The sequence below is a fragment of the Mustela lutreola genome, chromosome 5 (genome assembly GCF_030435805.1).
Source record: "Mustela lutreola isolate mMusLut2 chromosome 5, mMusLut2.pri, whole genome shotgun sequence".
NCBI lineage: Eukaryota > Metazoa > Chordata > Mammalia > Carnivora > Mustelidae > Mustela > Mustela lutreola.
The window spans coordinates 26,850,066-26,871,235 of record NC_081294.1 but is presented as its reverse complement, the minus strand read 5'-3'; the positions used below and the strand labels follow the sequence as shown (position 1 = coordinate 26,871,235).

Below are 21,170 nucleotides of genomic sequence, written 5' to 3'. Positions count from 1 at the left end.
GGCTACACCTAACAGGTGTGTGAATTTCTAGGAGCTAGCATTTAAATAGATTACAACATGACTGTCTTTGCCTTGAGTTTTACAGGGCAGGAGTCTTCCTCAAGAGGTGTGGCCAGGAAGATCACAGACCACTGACCATCATTAGAGTATAGATGTGCAGGCTAGGTTTTCCCTGTCTAACAGCTAGTAGTGGGATTGTGGAAAGTCAAGTATTTAAGGTTGCTGATATCATATGAGCTAAAGGATTGCTTGTTTACACTCTTGTTGGCAGGATGTTACCTTCTCTTGCTTGAAATTAGAGGTACCTTTATAGAAGACTTCTCAGCTTTTTTCAACCCTGCCTTCTGTGAATGTTTTATCCTTCATTTTGGACCCAATCTGATCCTGTTACAGTTGGAAAGAAGGAACCTGCCTTGAAGAAATTTCTGGCCATCAGTAGTCAAAAAGTACTGATTTGAAATCATATAATTTTGATATTTATTTATTTGTTTGTTTACACATTTATTTTTATTGCATCATGATCGACAGCTAACATTATATTAGCTTCAGGTGTACAACATAATGATCGGAGAGTTGTATGTTATTGTGTACTGATCACCACAATAAGTCTACTTAATAGCTGTCACCGTGCGTAGTCACAAAATTGTTTTCCTTGTGATGAGGACTTTTCAGATCGTTTCTTTTTTTTTTTTTTTTTTTAAAGATTTTATTTATTTATTTGACAGAGAGAAATCACAAGTAGATGGAGAGGCAGGCAGAGAGAGAGAGAGGGAAGCCAGGCTCTCCGCTGAGCAGAGAGCCCGATGCGGGACTCGATCCCAGGACTCTGAGATCATGACCTGAGCCGAAGGCAGCGGCTTAACCCACTGAGCCACCCAGGCGCCCCAGATCGTTTCTTTTAGCAACTTTCAGATATGCAGTATGTTGTTACTAACTGTAGTCACCATGCTGGATGTTACAGCCCCATGATTTATTTGTTTTATAACTGGAAGTTTGTACCTTTTAACCTGCTTTGCCCATTCCGCCCACTCTCTGGTTTTGACCTTTCAAGGGAAATGATGATGTGAGATAAATGAGATTCAGTCTGTGGGTTGGCTTTTTTTTTAATTAAATTTATTTATTTTCAGCATAATAGTATTCATTATTTTTTCACCACACCCAGTGCTCCATGCAATCTGTCCCCTCTATAATACCCACCACCTGGTACCCAAACCTCCCACCCCCTCGCCACTTCAAACCCCTCAAATTGTTTTTCAGAGTCCATAGTCTCTCATGGTTCACCTCCCCTTCCAATTTCCCCCAACTCCCTCCTCCTCTCTATCTCCCCATGTCCTCCATGCTATTTGTTATGCTCCACAAATAAGCGAAACCATATGATACTTGACTCTCTCTGCTTGACTTATTTCACTCAGCATAATATTTGAACTTGCCCTTTGTGCCACAGTTTTGTCACAGAATTGAAATGGCAAGTAGCGCTCATGATATTAGCAGTCACTAAGTTGGAACTGATCGGCTTAACGATGTAAAATAAAAAGGATTCCAGTTTGTAGCAGGCACAGTTCGGCTCACTGGGATGCCTTTATGGTCAGATAAGTATTATGAAATAACAGTTGCTCTTGCAGTTCTTCCCATTTTCCCCTTCTCTATTTTTAAGGAGAGATGAGAGAGACAGGCTTTGATTTCTGGAGGCTTTGGGGCTGGGATGGGGCGGGGGGTTTGGTTTTGTGTTCTCCCAGTGAGCTTCAGTCTTTTGACTTAAGGACTTGATCTCTGTTCAGACACGCTTACTTCCTACTTGGAGGGGTCACAAAATTGCTCATGCTATTACCAGTTTGGAGTAGTGGTTCCCTGTCAGCTCCCTTCTCTAAGCCTTGGTCACCTTGCAACCTTGGTTGCATGTTACAAGCCCTTGGGAAGCAATGGAAACTACCAGTGCTTCTCTGTCCCACCACCAGGAATTTAGGTTCATCTGGTTGAGATGTAGCTTGGACCCTGGGAGGTTTTAAGGCCCCCCCCGCCCAGGTGCCTCCCAAGTACAGCCAAGATTGAGATTTGGTAGCATAGGTCAAGGTGCAGTTGGTGACTTTGAGGGGGCTGGAGGAGAAGCCTAGTATACTTGGGTACCTTAGAAGTAGGGATGATAGACTGGTAAGAAAAGAGAGAACAGAGAAGAGGAATGGTACAGAAGAGACAGCTAACCAAAGGAAAGACAGGCTTCTCATATCTCACGTTTACCTAGATTGGTTCAATGAGAAAGTGTCCTTCCCTTTTAACCCACTCTGTTGAATGATTCCCAGGGATCGTACACCACCTGATGCCAGGAGGCGCGAAGGCCTCAGGAACTGCAAGAGATCTACAGCTTGAGGTCTCCTTTTGGCTTATTTAGCCTTACTCATGGACAGGTCAAGAGCAGGTAGCAGTCAGAATTACTAATTACAAAAGCAGTTATGTTTAGTGTAAAATAATTTTTAAAATAGAGAATTACATAAAATACACACTGAAAGCCCTCTGCTTAATTCCACTTTCATCCCACCTTATCTGATTGTTTCTTTTTACAGATTTCTTACACATGCTGATATTTGCATGTATGTATTCATAAATACACATATTTGTACACCTGCATGTATAGTCCGTGTGTGTGTCTGTTTTGTAGTTGTCAGAAATAGGTTAGATTATGCTGGGCTAACTAACAACCCCAAACCCAGGGGAACACAACAGAAGTTTATTTCTCAATCCCATATTATATGATATTGACTAGGGGAGCTGCTCCAAGTTGCCAAAAGCTTGATCTCAACAAATACTTTCAAGAAAACTTGGGAGAGGGAAGATTGCTCTGAGGCACATGCTGGTATGTAATGTTGTGGCCTGCAAGTGACCTATGTCACTTATACTCACAGCTCCTTGGCCGTAACTAGACCTGTGACCCCACTGAGCACCAAGAGGGCCAGGAAATTCAGCTTTCTATATGCCTGGAAAGAGAGGAGTACTGGATAGCAGCAAGCAACACCATTATAGGTCATAGAGGTGCATATAAATACTCTTTATCTACATGAATACACATAATTTTAAGATGAAAAATAAAGAAATGTATATGCACTGTTAATATAAAAATGGAGCCCTACCGCTCAAGAATTCGGTGCTTTTCATGCAGCAACATAACCTTGACATCTTTCCATGTCTATTAAAGTCTTTCTTCTAAAGTTGGTGCAGTAGTGTGTGCATTTCATTCACTTTTTCATAAATCCAGTGTCTTCTCTCTGCCAGGCTGTGTGCTGGGTGCAAAAGTGAGTGAAACGGACATGGCTGCCTTGTTTTACTGGAATGTCCTGTGCAGCTAGCATGTAAGCATATGCCCTGTATGCACCGTAGTCTGTTGTCCCGTTGATGTCCTCACTGATGGGTCACTTAGGTGTTACCAATAATGCTGTAGGCGACGTCATTGTTACTGTGCCTTTGGGCACTTGTAAATTTTTCTTTCTCATCAGTCATGGAGAATAAGCTGTGAATCCTGGAGGTTCTCCATGTGCCCAAAAAGGTTCTGTGTGTCGTAACAGAGGTATGAGTGGGACTCTAGTCTAGAGTGAGGTTCTCCAAGTGAAGTTTCTAGGTATTTTTCCTGGGCTTGGTTGTTGTTGTTCCTCCGCGAACTCCAACATTGCATTGTTACTGAGGCAGTCGGCCTAAGGTTCTGGGTTCCTTCGTTCTCTTCAGCCTTCACCTCGATCAGTGGGGGAAAGGGTGGTAAATTTTAGAGCCCTCCGCATTTGGGCTGAAGGGCCATTTTTTTTTTAAGATTTATTTGACAGACAGAGGTCACAAGTAGGCAGAGGGGCAGGCAGAGAGAGAGAGGAGGAAGCAGAAAGAGAGAGGAAAAAGCTCTCTCTCTCTCTGAGCAGAGAGCCTGATGCAGGGCTCGATCCCAGGACCCTGGGATCATGACCTGAGCCAAAGGCAGACACTTAACGACTGAGCCACCCAGGCGCCCCTGAAGGGCTCTTATTGACCCGGCGGAAGGACATTGTGCATTCCCCGGGAACCCCCTGCCACCATCTTAGCTCCCCTCCTCTCCACCAGAAGTAGCAGTGAGGAACTTTAGGAGTCTGGGCATATGGTGCCTGCTTTAGGACCAGAAACATGGAGAACATTCTTCCCAGCTTTCCTGAGCTGTGCGCTCAGAGTTCCCAGATAAAACGCAGACTTTGCTCTGCATGAAAGTCTGTTTTTGTGACAGCTGCTTGAAAGTACCACACCTTTCAACTGTCTTTTCCGAACGTTTAGAACTTTGTAATTACTAAAAAAGATGTAAATAATGGCGTTGCTGGGAGGAAAAGGATGGCTGTCCTTTTAAGAATATTTCAAGCTGCAAGTGGGGCTTTTTGGGGAGCTGACTTCCCTACAGGTGACAGCTCAAGATGCCATTGGCAGAGTTGGAAGGTGCCCCCTCTCCTTGTTCTTCCCTCCAGCCCTGGGGTCTGACATTTCTCCCACCGACCCCTTGTCGACTCTGAGGACTATGCTCAGGTGTGTGGGTTCCTCCACTGCCTGCCAGACCATTGGTCGTGGCTCCTGAAGTTAGAGGCGTGCTCGGAGGGAAAGCAAGTGCATTGTACATTGAGCTAGAGAACCACTGTGCTTGACTGAAGGGTCACCTGGTCAACTCTTCCCTCTGACTATGAGTATTGAGTTGATCGAAGCCAACTAAGGCTGATTACATAGCAACCTTTCCTCACACAAATCTTTCCCTCCTGTGACTGTCCCTTCTCCTTCAATCCTACCCCAAATATTTATTCTTCTCTGCCATTTCTTTCTCTGGGCCTTCAGTCCAGTTGATTCTTTTGTTTCCTATTCTCCTTTCCCACTTTTAAAATTCTGTCCTTCCTTCAGGGCTCCTTCTGGGTTTCATCCCTACCCATCCTGCCCCGAGAGACCTACGGTGCTGATCTCATTGCATTGGAACATTACCGATGTTGAGTAATGTAGCACCCCGTAATTGGTCTTGGTCAGTTTTTGTAGGTGTTTTTTTTCTCCACCAGTCTTAGAGGTCAAGCTTGTATTTGCTCCCTCTACAGTAGAACCCAGGGTCATGCAATAAGTTATTATGGCTGGTATTATCTTGCTAAAAGTACCAGGCTTTGAGATTCATTTAGAAAAGGGTCCAGTTTGAAAGTATCATATATATAATAATAAGCTGAGTTGTGGACATCAGGATTAGCTTTTGGATCCCAAACTTTTCGGCGCTCTATGCTGACCAGACCCCTTTCTTCGTGTAGTTTAAGATTTTAAAACTCCTGATCACTCCTGTGGGTTATTTCAACCCAGTAGCTTGTAGAAAGCTAATTTGTGCAGGAAGCCAGAGGCCCTGTGTCCGCTGTGCCGCCATGCGCATGAGATGCTATGAGCATGTGGGGCAGGACATCAGGGACAGAGCTTAAGCCAGAGCCACTGGCCTCCGTCTCCTGACATGCTTTCCGATCTGGGCATGGCTTGCTTTCATCCTGAGAGGCTGACCCCACACTTTACAGTGGAGGGATCGAAATCACCAGGTAAGCCTCTAATAAATGTTAGTATTGCTACTTGAAGCAGCGCCAGATGTCAGGCCTCCTTCATGTATGACGCAGCAGGAAGAACACAGCACAGCTTATGGGGCACCTGGGTGGCTTAGTCGGTGAAGCCTCTGCCTCCTGCTCAGGTCATGATCCCAGGGTCCTGGGATGGAGTCCCACATCGGGCTCCCTGCTCAGCAGGGAGTCTGCATTTCCCTCTGTACCTACCTCCACTTGCGCACAATCTCTCTCTCTCTCAGATAAATAAATAAAATCCTTAAAGAAAGAACATAGCCCAACCTATGAAGTATTCCTGTTTCTAGGAATAATTCTTTCATATGAACGTATGCGTATATATAGAGAGGTAGCTGATATCTACCGCTTATCCATAGATATGTATATATATATATCAATACGTATTCTGTATATGGAGCTAGAAACTTGATTTTATCCAGATCCATGTGTATACATATGTTTGTACACAAACACACTTGCACATACATATGCACACACAGGCATGCCACACATCTGAATCAAATCAAGCTTCTAGTTTACCAGTTTACAGAGAGCAGGGATAAAGAAAGCTGCAGGGAAGCAACCAGATTCGGAATGTGGGACATTTTCCAGGACAACAGACCTGGTTTCTGCACCCGCCAATGGCAGGGGGGAAGGTGGGTGGGCTTGTTCCAGAATAAAACAGAAGCGAGAGGCAAAACGCCCAGATGCTGAGTGTGGAACTTCTCCACGCCATATTTGTACACATGAACTGTAAAGAGACTTTCTTTGAGAAAATGGCAATTTTGTCGAAAATCGAGGGATCATTTTTTTTACCCTTCATAGGTGTGATAAAGGCCTAATATTTACTCTTGAAAATGGCCATAGTTTTAAAAGATTCATAGTGTAGTTTTGGTGTGAAATGATGTAGTGCTGGGATTTGCTTGAAATTACTGCAGCGACCAGCACGGACCTACTGGGAGCTGGAGAGGAGGCACGAGGCTGGCTAAGGTGGCCAGTCAGAGGGAGGAGGCTGCACAGGCAGCCTAGTGTTCTTGTGCTGAGAGCTGGGTCGGGAGTGCTGCAGGACAATGCACTTGCCCCAGAGTTAGTCACTTCCTTAGGAACACCAAGTAATTTCATTTTTTTTCCATTTAATTTTTAAACTCAATTAATTAGCATATGATGTGTCATTTGTTTCAGGGTACAGGTGTGAGATTCATCAGTGTCATATAAGGCCTGGTGCCCATTGCAACACACACCCTCCCCAGTGTCCATCACTTAGTTACCCCATCCCCCCCCCTTCACTCCAGTAACCCTCAGTTTGTTTCCTATGGTTAAGAGTCAATTAGGGATTTTCTCCCTCTCTGGTTTCATTTTGTTTCATTTTCCCCTCCCTTCTCCTGTGATCTTCTGCCTTGCTTCTTAAATTCCACATATCCTTAAGATCATATGATAATTGTCTTTCTCTGATTGACTTATTGACTTAGTGTAATACCCTCTAGTTCCATCCATGTCCTTACAAATGTCAAGATTTCAGGTTTTTGATGACTGCATAGTATTCCATTGTGTATATATACCACATCTTCTTTATTCATTCATCTGTTGATGGACATCTAGGTTCTTTCCATAGTTTGGCTACTGTGGACATTGCTGCTATAAACATTGGGGTGTGGATGCCTCTTTAGATCACTGTATTTGTATCTTTGGGGAAAATTACCCAGTAATGTGATTGCTGGGTCATAGGGTAGATCTATTTTCAACTTTTTAAGGAACCTCCATGCTGTTTTCCACAGTGGTTGCACCAGCTTGCCTTCCTGCCAACAGTGTAGGAGGGTTCCCCTTTCTCTGCATCGTCACAAGCATCTGTTGTTTCCTGACTTATTAATTTTAGCCATTCTGACTGGTATGAGGTGGTATCTCATTGTAATCTTGATTTGTATTTCCCTGACGATGAGTGATGTGGAGCACTTTTTCATGTGTCTGTTGGCCATCTGGATGTCTTTTTTGCAGAAATGTCTATTCATGTCTTCTGCCCATTTTTTGATTGGATTATTTATTCTTTGGGTGTTTGGTAAGTTCTTCATAGACTTTGGATACTATCCCTTTACTGATATGTCATTTGCAAATATCCTCTCCCATTATACTGGTTGTCTTTTGGTTTTGTCAACTGTTCCGTTTGCTGAGAAACATGAAGTGATTTTCAAAATAAAGGAAAAGCAAACTGAAGTTCTGAAATGCCAGTGACAGGATGTCAGGAGCCTGATCGCTAACATGCTCACCATTTCTTTTCAGACTCACTGGGAGCACAGCTGATGTGCTGCTCTTGGCCACCAGCAGTCTCCCTCCTCAGTGGATGCCATTATTAGTTTCTTCTTTCTTGCGTGAGAGGCAGCCACGGAAACCTCTTGTGGCTTTTTCTGGTAGAATAAAGGTGAGATGGTGAGAGCGGGCTGGTTGGCAGATAGGGACGCTGAGTGACAGAGGCTGTTCCGTCCCTCACTCCCCTCAGGGTATGGCCTGGTCTCAGCCTGGGGGACAGAGTGTGTGGGCCATGCCATCTGCTGCTGGGTTAACAGATAGGTCTGTGTCCACATTTCCCCACGCCCACAGTGGGGCAGCATCTGGTTCTCTGGGGATCTGAGGCCCTGTGCCCAAGACACTGACACTGTCAGGCTGTCCCCTTGTTCAGCATGTGTGGCCCTTCTGTCCTGGAGGGAACTCACAATGTCCACAACCTGTTATACTCCTCACGTTCCCATTGACCCTGATTGTTTACTTACAGAGCAAAACCATGCTTCTGTTTACAGGATCCGTGTGATCCTGAGTGTGTGTGTGTGTGTGTGTGTGTGTGTGTGTGTGAGAGAGAGAGAGAGAGAGAGAGAGAGATAGAGGTAGATTGATTTCTGGGCCCTGAATCACATTTTTATTGAGCTGGGATTTCACTCTTTCAGAGACAGGACTTTCCAGGCTCTCAGGAGTGAAGGATGTCCTGCAGAGCACTGTGGAAACAGAGGATTTGGAGAAAACTGGGTTAGTGCATCTGTAGGAAGGACAGGGGTGACACCTGTCCTGTCTCTCTCCCGGGGTTCCTGGGGAACGGAGGAGGATGTGTGCAGAGGTGCTTTGGAAATTGTGCAGCGTTCTGCAGTTAACGGGGGCTTTCATGTTTTGGTTTGCTTATGGCGAGAGACACATGCTTCTCTTAAATGGCCCTTCCCTTCCTTCAAGGCTATAATGTAAGGATCCTCTCACAAATGGAGAAATTCAGAATAGCTGCCTGGTACACCTGCTTCGGGTTTTTCTCTGAATTGTGCCCCACTCTTTCCTCCCCCCAAATCATCTGGATGCCATGGGAAATGAAACCCCATGAACTGTCAAGTAGAGAAGGACGTTTGCGTCTCGTGTGCACCTCTGCTGGCTGTATTTTATAGTCCCCCCCTTCCCACTTCCCTCCTTCCCCCCCTTCCCCCCTCCCCCCTCCCTTCCTTCCACGCTTTCCCACCCTCTTCCTCCCTTGTAGGTACATTTTCATACCATTTCAGTGAGTCATTGTCAAATCTAATAACATTTGTTACCTTGGATGTGTACTTATTTATTGGCTAGATTGAGAGAGAGAGAGAGAGAGAGAGATCTCCACACCTTTCCCAGAGGGGCTTGTTTGTTTCAACCGGATGCACATTATTACGAGGTCCGCTAATTCTGTTAAGTTGTAGGAATCACTATGGCCACTCGTAAGCAGGCATCTTTTCCAGAAAGACTGCAGTGCAGAGTTCTGGGTGTGCTCTACGGCCATTAGCTGGTGATCAAGGCAGGGACAGGGGTGCCCATCAGTGCTGGAATTACTTGGCATCCTTATGAGATCATCTCGATTCAGGGTGACTCAGCGTCACCTTTCCCCTCTCGTTGAGCGAGGCTGGGAGGTCCTTGGTGGCAGGGCCTGTGTTATATTCATCTTCAGCTGTTTGCTACGGAAACACTCCCTTGCACGTGGTAGGCATTCAGTGTCTATTTAATTCCTGTAGAAGAGTCAAGAGAAAAGAGCTCTTTTTCCTGCCCAGCTTTCCCGTGTCTTTAAATATCCTAGAGAAAAGTCACTTTCTTTTATATAGGGGAGACTCTTCTGTAATCCCACACAATGATGTAGTAATGATTCCTAGGAGCAGTCGTGTCTGAGGATCCCCCAAGGACAGGGACGTGGAAGGGTCGAGATTATGGACAGTGTGGTTGGAAACCAGGAGACAGGCCTCCCGAAAGATGGGTCACAGCCCAGGGGAGCTTGTGGATTTGATGACATTCAATTCTTGAAGACTTTGGGCTGGTTCTGATGACAGATGTCACTGCTGTACCCTCTCAAATATGTGGGTCACTCAAGTACCCATAGTTTCTCTCTTAAGAAATGTGTTCTCGCTATGAACGAACCTTTATGAGAATGCGACATGTTTTGTTCAGAAATGCTAGCGATGGTAGGAGTTTCAGGCAATTGGCTAGATTGGAACCTTGCTGAAATGCATAGAGCTGCCGGGGACACTTCCATAGAGGGTCATCTTAATTTTATTAATACCCCGTGTTCCCTCCCTATAAATCTTTACTTTTTCTAAAAAGTAAGATCTTTTAGCCTTTTTCTGTAGCCACCTGTTTATTTGTTTTGTTTTGTGTTTTTTGTAAACTTGACAGCAAAATAAAACAGTAAGAGGTGACTGCAAATGGTAATTTTTTTTTAAGATTTTTTTTCTTTTTGACAGGCAGAGATCACAAGTAGGCAGAGAGGTAGGCAGAGAAAGAAAGGAGAAGCAGGCTCTCTGATGAGCAGAGAGCCCGACATGGCTTGATCCTAGAGCCCTGGGATCACGACCTGAGCCGAAGGCAGAGACCTTGACCCACTAAGCCATCCAGGTGCCCCTGCAAATGGTAATTTTTAAATGTTTTCTATGTTCTTCCAAGGATGGGAGACTCCGTCTGACTAAGGAATGACAAGCTGTTTCAAAGAAAAAGACATTACTTTTAAAAGGGGAAGTATATTCTTACAATCACCGAATTGGAAAGGCCTAAAGCACGTTTCATCTATAGAGAACCACACCAAGGCATAAGTTTAGTGAATTATGTCATGGCTAACATGTGTAATGGGTGTGATTAGTTATAATCATAATGAAATTGTCGGCCTTTTTAGTACTGAGCTCAGAGGGGTCACTTTCAGTGAACCGAAGTCCTCACAAAGGTGGAGGGATCAGGAATTGTAGTTGGTTTAATTCATTAGGATTGGGCAGGCACTTGCTATTCTCAGATCTAGCCCTGGAGGTGGACAGCATAGATATGATTGAAAGAGGGTCAGGAAATGGGTCTTCCCAGAGTCTGTTGATCCCACTGAGCCCTGCCACCGGGCGGAAGGGTTCTGGCATTGGAGACCATGGGCGGTGCGTCTTATACTCGTCTCATCACAAGAATCAGCCGTTTTGCTTTTTGAAAACATGGACTCCTGGGACCTAGTCTGTTCAAGAGTATATGTTCAGGAGTATATGTGTGTCGGCTAATGTGTATCAGAATCGCCTGGAATCATCAGAATTGTTTGCAAACTGTGTAAGTCTCCCCATAATGGATGACGATATCCTTTGATGTCTGGTATTACACTGCACAGAGGAACAAATGCGTGTGTTTAAAAAAAAACTTCATTGGGGGTAATATGCCTCCTCCTGTCTTGCTCCCCTTCCCCATAACCCATCCTCACTGGAGAACCATGAACCCAGAAGAATGGCCTTTTTTTTTTTTTTTTTTTTTTAGGAAATGTTTTTCAATAGCTTTGTCAAGGTAACATCTGCATGTTATCACATTTCACCCACTGTTAATTGTACAGTGCAGGGATTTTTGAGTGAACAGCAATTGTGGACTCATCACCACAATACATTTTTAAAATATTTCTGTCACTCCCAAAAAGTTCACTCATGCCTATTTGCAGGCAGTTCCCATTCCCAGCCCAGCCCCAGGCAGACATCATTCTCTGCCTCTCGAGCTTTGCATTTTAAAGAAATTTCATGTAATGGAATCACGCAGGATGTAGTCTTTTGTGTCTGGCGTCTTTCACTTAGCATAACACCTTTGGGGTTCATCCCTGTTGTTGCCTATATGGGTGGCTCATTCTTTTTATTGCCGAGCAGTGTCTGTTGTATTGATAGACTTTGGTTATCCATTCACCAACCGGGGCACGTTTGGACTGTGTCTAGCTTTCGGCTACTTTATTTTTTTATTTTTTAAGATTTTATTTATTTATTTGACACAGCGAGAGAGATCACAAGTAAGCAGAGAGGCAGGCAGAGAGAGAGGAGGAAGCAGGCTCCCTGCCAGGCAGAGAGCCCGATATGGGGCTCGATCCCAGGACCCTGAGATCATGACCTGAGCTGCAGGCAGAGGCTTAACTCACTGAGCCACCCGTGCCCCAGCTTTTGGCTACTTTAAATGAGGCTTCTGTGAATGCTGCCTCCAAGTCCTGTGTGACAGCATGCTCATACGTCTCTTGGGTAGACGCCTGGAAGTGGAATTGTTTGGTTATATGAAGAGTATATGTGCAGTCTTTTGAAAAACTGCCACACCATTTTGAAACATCTTGTTTCCCAAATAACTACGCTATTTTATATTCCCACCAGCAATACATGAGAGCTGTGATTTCTCCAAATCTTAGCCAACACTTGGCATTGCCAGTCTTTTAGATCATAACCATTCTTCAAATAGGTATGTAATGATATATAATTTAATGTGCATTCCCCTAATAATGAATAGTGTCGAACATCTTTTTGTAACCTTAGGGGCAAGTCATATCTTTTTTTTTTTTTTTTTTAAGATTTATGTATTTATTTGAGAGAGAGAGAGAGAGCGAGCATTGAAACCTTAGTGGTCTCTGTGCAGAGCGTGGAGCCTGACTTGGGGCTCATCTCAAGATCATGACCTGAGCTGAAACCAAAGGTGAGATGCTAAAGTGACTACACCAAGCAGGGGCTCCAAGTCATATCTTTATATTTCAGTGTTCATTTAAATATTTTGCCCATTTCTAATTGGTCTGTCTTCTTCCTGAGCTGTAAGAATGTACTGAATACAAGTCTTTTTCAGATACATGTTCTGCAAATATTTTCTCCCTCTCTGTGTCCTTTCTTTTTCTAAAAGATCTTTTGAGGAGAAAAACCAAAATTTAGTTTTGTTGAAGTTCAGTTTACTAATTTTTTCTCTCAGGTGGTGTGCTTTTGGTATCATATATATAATTTTTTTTTTGCCTTATCTAAGGTCATAGTGATTTTCTCCTCCTATAGTTTTAGTCTTTGCATTTAGGCTTGTGATCCATTTTGAGATAATTGTTGTATATGGCATCTCCATTCTTTTCCAATTCTTCCAATTATTTTCCATTCTTTATAAGCACTTGGTTTTATTGCACAGAAGCAATTGAAAGTGGACTTCAGTGGAAAAGTGCGCCCTGGCATGATTCAGTGGCCAGTGCCCAGCCCCACCTGCTCCAGCTCTTCCAGGATAGAGAGCTCTGGGCAAGGGCTCAGCCACTCCTTTGGAAAACAGAAGGCATTCAGGAATAGGTTAAGACATCTCAAGCATAATGTGTTTCTAACTGCTCATTCATTATTGCGATCATCTGTCAATTGCACATACAGGTAATAAATGCACTTATTTAGAAAGGAGGGGGTCAGTTTTTATAGTCAAGTGTTTACATATTGCATTTGGCATATATCACATTCAGCTACGTAAGCTATCATAACATAACTGTCCATCGCCTGCGGAGAGTTTGGGGTGTAGGGCTGGGGACTGGGAATACCCTCTCTTGCTAACCTATTGCTAATAGAAATTCCTGTTTGGTAAAGAAGGGCCCCATCACCTAAGCAAATTGTGTTTGATTGTGTTTGTGAACTTTAATGTCCTAGTAATACTGGCTTCAGAAAAGGTTGGGAGGTTTTACCTTCTATTCTGCTTTCTGAAAGAGTTTGCATGGGATTGGTATTATTTCTTCCTTAAATACTTGATAGAATTTACCAGTGACAACGTTGAGTCTAAGCTTTCCTTTGTCGGAAATTTTTAACTACTAATTCAGATTTTAAAAGAATTTTATCTGTTGCGTGTATGAGTCAAGACTGTCCATCTTGTAATCTCAGAGCGTAAAGTCTGAGAGGCTAAACGTTTGGGTCCACGGCTGCGTTGTCGACATGACCCAGGAAAACTACTTAGTGTTCCTCATGGATTATCTCAGCACATATTCCATACCAGCCACCGCAGTATTCTTGGGGAAAGTATAAAAGAAGAAAAGGGAAGAGGGTGTTTGTCAGTTTTTACCTGGAGACTTCAGAGTTTTACCTGGAAACATCTACTGTCCTGCCACTGAGATTCTCTGACGTTACTCCTATTGCGTGACTTCCAGTAGCTCTGGAAATGCTGCTGGCAATGGGAAGGGGAAAGACCACATCCACGTTTATTAGACTTAGCTCAGCCGAGAGCTACAAGAACCCAGAAGTCAGCTGGGCACAAAGGGTGTCTGTCCCAGAGTTAGCTCTTCACCTTTTGAAGCAATGCGATTTTAGAAAACAATTTTTATTTTTTTATTTTATTTTAAAGATTTTATTTATATATTTGACAGAGAGAGATCACAAGTAGGCAGAGAGGCAGGCAGAGAGAAAGAGAGAGGGAAGCAGGCTCCCCGCTGAGCAGAGAGCCCTATGCGGGACTCCATCCCAGGACCCTGATATCATGACCTGAGCTGAAGGCAGATGCTTTAACCCACTGAGCCACCCAGGCGCCATAGAAAACAATTTTTAAAGACTATGTATTTATTTATTTGAGAGAGAGAGAGTGAACGAGCATGAGCAGGGGCAGAGAGCATAGCGACAAGCAGACTCCCTGCTGAGCGTGGAGCCTGATATGGGGCTCGATCCCAGGACCCTGAGATGATGACCTGAGCCAAAAGCAGACACTTAACAGATTGAGCCACCCAGGCGCCCCTAGAAAACATTTTGAGTACACCATTAGCCTGATGATGTCCTGAATACTGATGAAGAATTCATATTTGGTAGTATAAATAAAAATTCAGATGCTTTTATAGAAGATCTTTACATAGCAAACTCTCCAGTCTTTTTCTTTTCTCGTCAATCTACGTGAATCATCTTAGCTTACTATTCTCTCAGCTTTTCCAATTCCTGTCAAAACCTCACCTTAATGAGACACCCTGAGTTTTTATTGAGAGCTGGAAGAAAGAAAACAGCCATGCGACAATTTCTTGTAGTTTTTGTCTGTAAACCTATCATTGAACCCATACCTCTTAAGCATCTCCCTGTACCCAGCATGAATGGGTCCAATTTCTAGTGTCGGAAGGAACCTTTTGTTACTTCAAATGTCCTTTGGGGGAACGAGAATCACATAAGACATCTGATCTCCTTCATAACTGGCTGACTGTAAAGTTCAGGGCAGACTTGATTTTTAATTGCAATGAGCCTTCATTTCGGCCTCCATGGTGCAGGTACTTGAATTTTACCCTTCCTCATGGATTTAATTTGTGACCTCTGTCTTAAACCTTTTATGTGTATCTTTTTCTAGAAAGAAGCTTGCATATGTTTGGGAGCCAAGAGTATATACTTTCAAATTTATTATTGTTATTATTTTCTTTGTTTGTTTGTTTTGTTTTGTTTTTAATTTTTTTAAATTTATTTATTTTCAGCATAACAGTATCATTATTTTTTCACCACACCCAGTGCTCCATGCAATCCGTGCCCTCTATAATACCCACCACCTGGTACCCTGACCTCCCACCCCACCCCGCCACTCCAAACCCCTCAGATTGTTTTTCAGTCCATAGTCTCTCGTGATTCACCTCCCCTTCCAATTTACCCCCACCCCCTTCTCTCTAACTCCCCATGTCCTCCATGCTTTTTGTTATGCTCCACAAATAAGTGAAACCATATGATAATTGACACTCTCTGCTTGACTTATTTCACTCAGCATAATCTCTTCCAGTCCCGTCCATGTTGCTACAAAAGTTGGGTATTTGAATTTCAGACCAATATCATTGATGAATATGAATGCTAAGATTCTCAACAAGATCCTAGCAAACAGGATCCAACAGCACATTAAAAAGATTATCCACCATGACCAGGTGGGATTCATCCCGGGGCTACAAGGATGGTTCAACATTCGCAAATCAATCAATGTGATAGAACAAATTAATTAGAGAAGAGAGAAGAACCACATGGTGCTCTCAACTGATGCAGAAAAAGGATTTGACAAAATCCAGCACCTGTTCCTGATTAAAACGCTTCAAAGTATAGGGATAGAGGGAACATTCCTGAACTTCATCAAATCTATCTATGAAAGACCCACAACAAATATCCTCAATGGGAAAAAGCTTGCATCCTTCCCGTTGAGATCAGGAACACGACAAGGATGTCCACTCTCACCACTCTTGTTCAACATAGTATTAGAAGTTCTAGCAACAGCAATCAGACAACAAAGGGAAATAAAAGGTATCCAAATTGGTAATGAAGAAGTCAAACTCTCTCTCTTTGCAGATGACATGTCTCTTTATATGGAAAACCCAAAAGACTCCACCCCCAAACTACTAGAACTCATACAGCAATTCAGCAACGTGGCAGGATACAAAGTCAATGTACAGAAATCAGTGGCTTTCTTATACACTAACAATGAAAATACAGAAAGGGAAATTAGAGAATTGATTCCATTTACTATAGCACCAAGAACCATAAGATACCTGGGAATAAACCCAACCAAAGAGGCAAAGGATCTGTACTCGAGGAACTACAGAACACTCATGAAAGAAATTGAAGAAGACACAAAAAGATGGAAGACCATTCCATGATCTTGGATCGGAAGAATAAACAGTGTTAAAATGTCTATACTGCCTAGAGCAATCTATACTTTTAATGCCATTCCGATCAAAATTCCACCAGTATTCTTCAAAGAGCTGGAGCAAATAATCCTAAAATTTGTATGGAATCAGAAGAGACCCCGAATGGCTAAGGAAATGTCGAAAAACAAAAATAAAATGGGCGGCATCACGTTACCTGATTTCAAGCCTTACTACAAAGCTGTGATCACCAAGACAGCATGGTACTGGCATAAAAACAGACACATAGACCAGTGGAACAGAGTAGAGATCCCAGATATGGACCCTCAACTCTGTGGTCAAATAATCTTCGACAAAACAGGAAAAAATATACAGTGGAAAGAAGACAGTCTCTTCAATAAATGGTGCTGGGAAAACTGGGCAGCTATATGCAGAAGAGTGAAACTCGACCATTCTCTTACACCGTACACAAAAACAAACTCAAAATGGATAAAAGACCTCAATGTGAGGCAGGAATCCATCAGAATCCTAGAGGAGAACATAGGCAGTAATCTCTTCGATATCAGCCACAGCAACTTCTTTCAAGATATGTCTCCGAAGGCAAAGGAAACAAAAGCAAAGATGAACTTTTGGGACTTCATCAAAATCAAAAGCTTCTGCACAGCCAAAGAAACAGTCAAGAAAACAAAGAGGCAACCCATGGAATGAGAGAAGATATTTGCAAATGACAGTACAGACAAAAGGTTGATATCCAGGATCTATAATGAACTCCTCAAACTCAACACACACAAAACAGACAATCATATCAAAAAATGGGCAGAAGATATGGACAGACACTTCTCCAATAAAGACATACAAATGGCTATCAGACACATGAAAAAATGTTCATCATCATTATTGTTATTTTTTAAAAGATTTTATTTATTTCTTTGAGAGAGATCACAAGTAGGCAGAGAGGCAGGCAGAGAGAGAGAAGGGGAAGCAGGCTCCCAACTGAGCAGAGAACCCGATGTGGGGCTTGAGACCATGACCCAAGCCTAAGGCAAGAGGCTCAACCCACTGAGCCACCCAGGTGCCTCTCAAATTTGTTATTTTTTAAAAGTGGTCATGTTCTGTCCAGGACTGTAAATCAAGTAGTGATGGTAATGATGCTGTTGTCCCTGTTGATGCTCACGAGTCTCCCCACCCCACCCCAGTAGGAGCTTTTTTAAAAAAAGATTTTATTTATTTGACAGACAGAGATCACAAGTGGGCTGAGAGGCAGGCAGAGAGAGAGAGAGAGAGAGAGAGGCGGAAATAGGCTCCCTGCTGAGCAGAGAGCCCGGTGTGGGGCTGGATTCCAGGACCATGTTATCGTGACCTGAGCTGAAGGCAGAGGCTTTAACCCACTGAGCCACCCAGGCACCCCTCCCAATTGGAGCCTTTATTCCTTTTTCTCCTTGGGCTCTTTATCCACCTTGGAAATCCTATTCTCTCATATTCCTCCATTTGCAGCCCTGTCCCTCCACAACCCCATAGTACAAATGGCTAAAGAACGATTTAATTATTCATCTTTAAGAGGGGTTTATATCTTCAGGGGTTCAAAGCCCTGAGATAGAGAGGAGAGTTTCTGTTGATGGGATTTAGGCTTGGGCCGAGGATGACTTCTCTGGGCATGGGTGCTTTTCCTCCAGTGGTTTCCAAATACCATCACACTGACTTCTCAGCATCCGTCACCTGGGGAGCTGGGAAAAGAGGCAGATTCTCAGGCCCTGTCCCCCGAGATTCTGATTCAGTTAAGCTGGAGACTTAGAGTCTGTATTTTTATAGCATTCCTCTCTTTTCTCTTCTTGATGACTTTCAAAGAGTTAAAAGCATGATTTTCACACACACACACACGAAAGTTTAATTCGTTAGGAGGAACCAAGAGCCTAGTAATGCTGGTAAAAGCAGAACACAAGTCACAGGAAGTAAGTGTGCTGGGATAAGAAGGCCAGGCCCCATGCAGAATGGGTTCCTGTGGTTCAGGGCCATACAAACTAACTGTTGGGCTTAGATTCTCTCCTGGACGGTAACCCTTTGCATTTCTACTGGACAACATCATTTTCAACTTTTCAGTCTTGTGCAAGTTAACCCTAACGTCAGAGAGTCTGGACTCTCATTGAAGGTAAAGAGCACCTCGGGACGCCGGGCTGCTTCAGTTGGTGGAGCATGTGAGTCTTGATCTCAAGTTCATGAGTTTGAGTCATATTGGGTGTAAGGATTACTTAAAAATAAAAAAAAAACCCAAAATCTTAAAAGAAAAAATATTAAACTGATAACTCAAATAAGAGCACACTCCTCTGGAGAATTAGACAGCCTTTTAGTGGGCCTGATAGTGTGCTGGTATGAAGTCAAAGGGAAATGCTGCCATCCTTTTGCCTTATTTCAAAGCGTTTAATAATTTCTTACAATGTGTACAACCATGCTTAGAAAAAACAAACCCAGTTCATCTCCATACAAGCAGCCCCAAAACGTGTTATTTGGTGCCAAATTAGCTTAAGTGTCATTTCTTCTGGGGAGTCTTTCCTGGAACTCCTAGGTTCTTGTGTGTTCTTACAGAATCCTACACTTTCCTTGTTAGAACTTTTATTACGAAAGGTTTTCATTGCTTGTTTAGTTCTCTGAGTTTCCTCCCGGGATAATGAGCTCCCCAACAGCTGGAGCATCTAGTTTGTTCACTGTTGTATTTTCAGGGCTTTGAAGGAGAGGCTGGTGCATAGGAAGCACCTAACACGTGCTTCTTGATTGGGTGAATGAAAGTGGTGATCTCCAGCCTGGTTGGGGGGGGGAGTGAAAAATCCAATATGGCGGATGCAGAGGAGACCCAGCCAGCTTCTTTCTTGGGCCAGTGCTTGATGGTCAGTGGCTTCTTCACAGTGTTTCTCTGGATTCAGGGCCAGATCAGCCCCTTTTGCCCCCTTCAGCATAAAGGATTGAAGGTTATAGGCTTCTTAAAAAAAAAAAAAAATCAATCATCATCAATACCCTTCAAAGGCTATTTTTTAAGTAGCTCTGTGTGTGTGGTTCTGTGCTAGGCTCCTGGAAAGAAGACATTCTCCATCATCAGGACCTGCTTGGGGTTAAATGGGATATAAGGTGTAGGGTAGACCAAGAAAACATAGATAGGATCTTTATTCTTCACAGTTTTGTGCATATAGTTAGGTTCATGCTACTACAGGGAGTTGGGGGAATTGTGAGTCCAGTTACTAAGAATTCACATAGAAAAACAGACCTAGTTTATCACACTGAGGGCCACAATGGTGTAGCTGTGACAAGCCATGATGTAGGCTGTGTAGTTGACACACATATATACCTGGAGTAGATGCAAAGGTCAAGAACATGACCTTTCCTTAGCATCGAGTAGACTGATTATTAAAAGCTGGCCAAAAATTGACTTGTGTTGAGCCTCCATTCAAGAAGAGACAGGCCCTGGAGCCTGAGACATGATTGAACAAAGAGATGAGCAAGAAAAAGGACAAGGAAGAATTAGAACAGAGGCTTCAATCAAGAACAGCTCACATTTTCTGGGATCCTGGCTATCCCTTATACCTTTCCTGTCTGGCCTTTGCACAGAGTCTTTTCAGCTGTCTAAAAGATTCTACTCCCAAACCATGAACTATTATTACTCCTAGAAGGCTCAGATCATAAACATCTCCTTTATGAAACCTTCCCAGATGGAATTAATTTCTTTTTCTTTATACATCCACAGTGAGGTATCTCTTGCTTTGGTATTTCTTGTTCATGCCTTTCTAGAAGGCAAAATTCATATGTCTATCACATGTGGTGGTGCTTAATGGACTTCAAATAGTAGGAGCTCAACATAAATAGATAAATTTATCCAATTTATTCATATGTATATCACATGTGGTGGTGCTTAATGGACTTCAAATAGTAGGAGCTCAACATAAATAGAATTTATCCAGTGCATACTAGCTCAGCTCTGAAGAGTAAAGCAGACCTGTCTTTAAGACAGAGCTCTCATTGTGCACAGGGGGTGAAGCATAGCCTACTGGCTTCTTTCCAAGAACCCTGGAGAAAAAGGTTCTCAATTTCCATTCACATATTTACTTTACTATGTACATGTGCAGTCACAAATGGGACCTGTCTCCATCTCTTTCCCTAAAATACATATATTTTTTCTGTATATGTATAAAATACATATATATTCTGCCATGATTTTTGTTCAATGTCCTGATATCCCATATATTTCCTAAATGAGTAATAGAACATCTTAGGAAAAGTTATATCTAGATCACAATGGCAAATAAGTTTCATTTCACAATGTCAAGTTTTACTAATGGATCAAGTATGCCTGGAGAGCTTGTTGAGAGGATCTGTGATGGGTAGAAGATGAGCGTGTGCTAGAAGGGAATAGCAGTGTCTGCTGAGCACTGTACAGGGCCACATAAGTGAGGTGGGTGACAGCGTTGTGGAGCATGTTTTTTTGCCGTCTCTAGTGTAGGTGGATTATACCAGCTCTGTGCAAGGAAAAGGCTGCTACGAATCTAAAATTAAAATTACATAGAATTTACTTATTGAAAGGAGCCCCAAAGGGTCTAGTTGGCACTATAATTTTCCTTGGCAGTGTTATCATTTTAAGAACATGGGTATTTTTTTCTCTTTTTTTGCAGTTTTTGTTTATATCATGGTAAAATATACATAATATGAAGTTTACTGTTTTAATCATCTCTACATGTACAGTTCTGTGGAATTAAATATATTAACATTATGGATCTAGTTGCAGAACTCCTTTCATCTTGCAAAAATTGAAACTC

The 21,170-nt window shown here is 43.0% G+C and overlaps 1 protein-coding gene across 6 annotated transcripts in view; it reads left to right on the top strand.

Annotated features, from left to right (window-relative positions):
* ADAMTS12 (ADAM metallopeptidase with thrombospondin type 1 motif 12) overlaps window positions 1-21,170 on the top strand; it is a 290,913-nt gene that overhangs the window by 62,826 nt on the left and 206,917 nt on the right. Inside the window, exon 2 of one of the 6 annotated variants that reach the window (XM_059173744.1) lies at window positions 7,833-7,971. The exons of the other annotated variants lie outside the window; for them this stretch is intronic. Within the exon in view, the coding sequence (XP_059029727.1) occupies window positions 7,894-7,971 (78 nt within the window). The 5' untranslated portion in view covers window positions 7,833-7,893. The remainder of the gene's footprint in view (window positions 1-7,832; window positions 7,972-21,170) is intronic. 6 annotated transcript variants of the gene reach the window in all.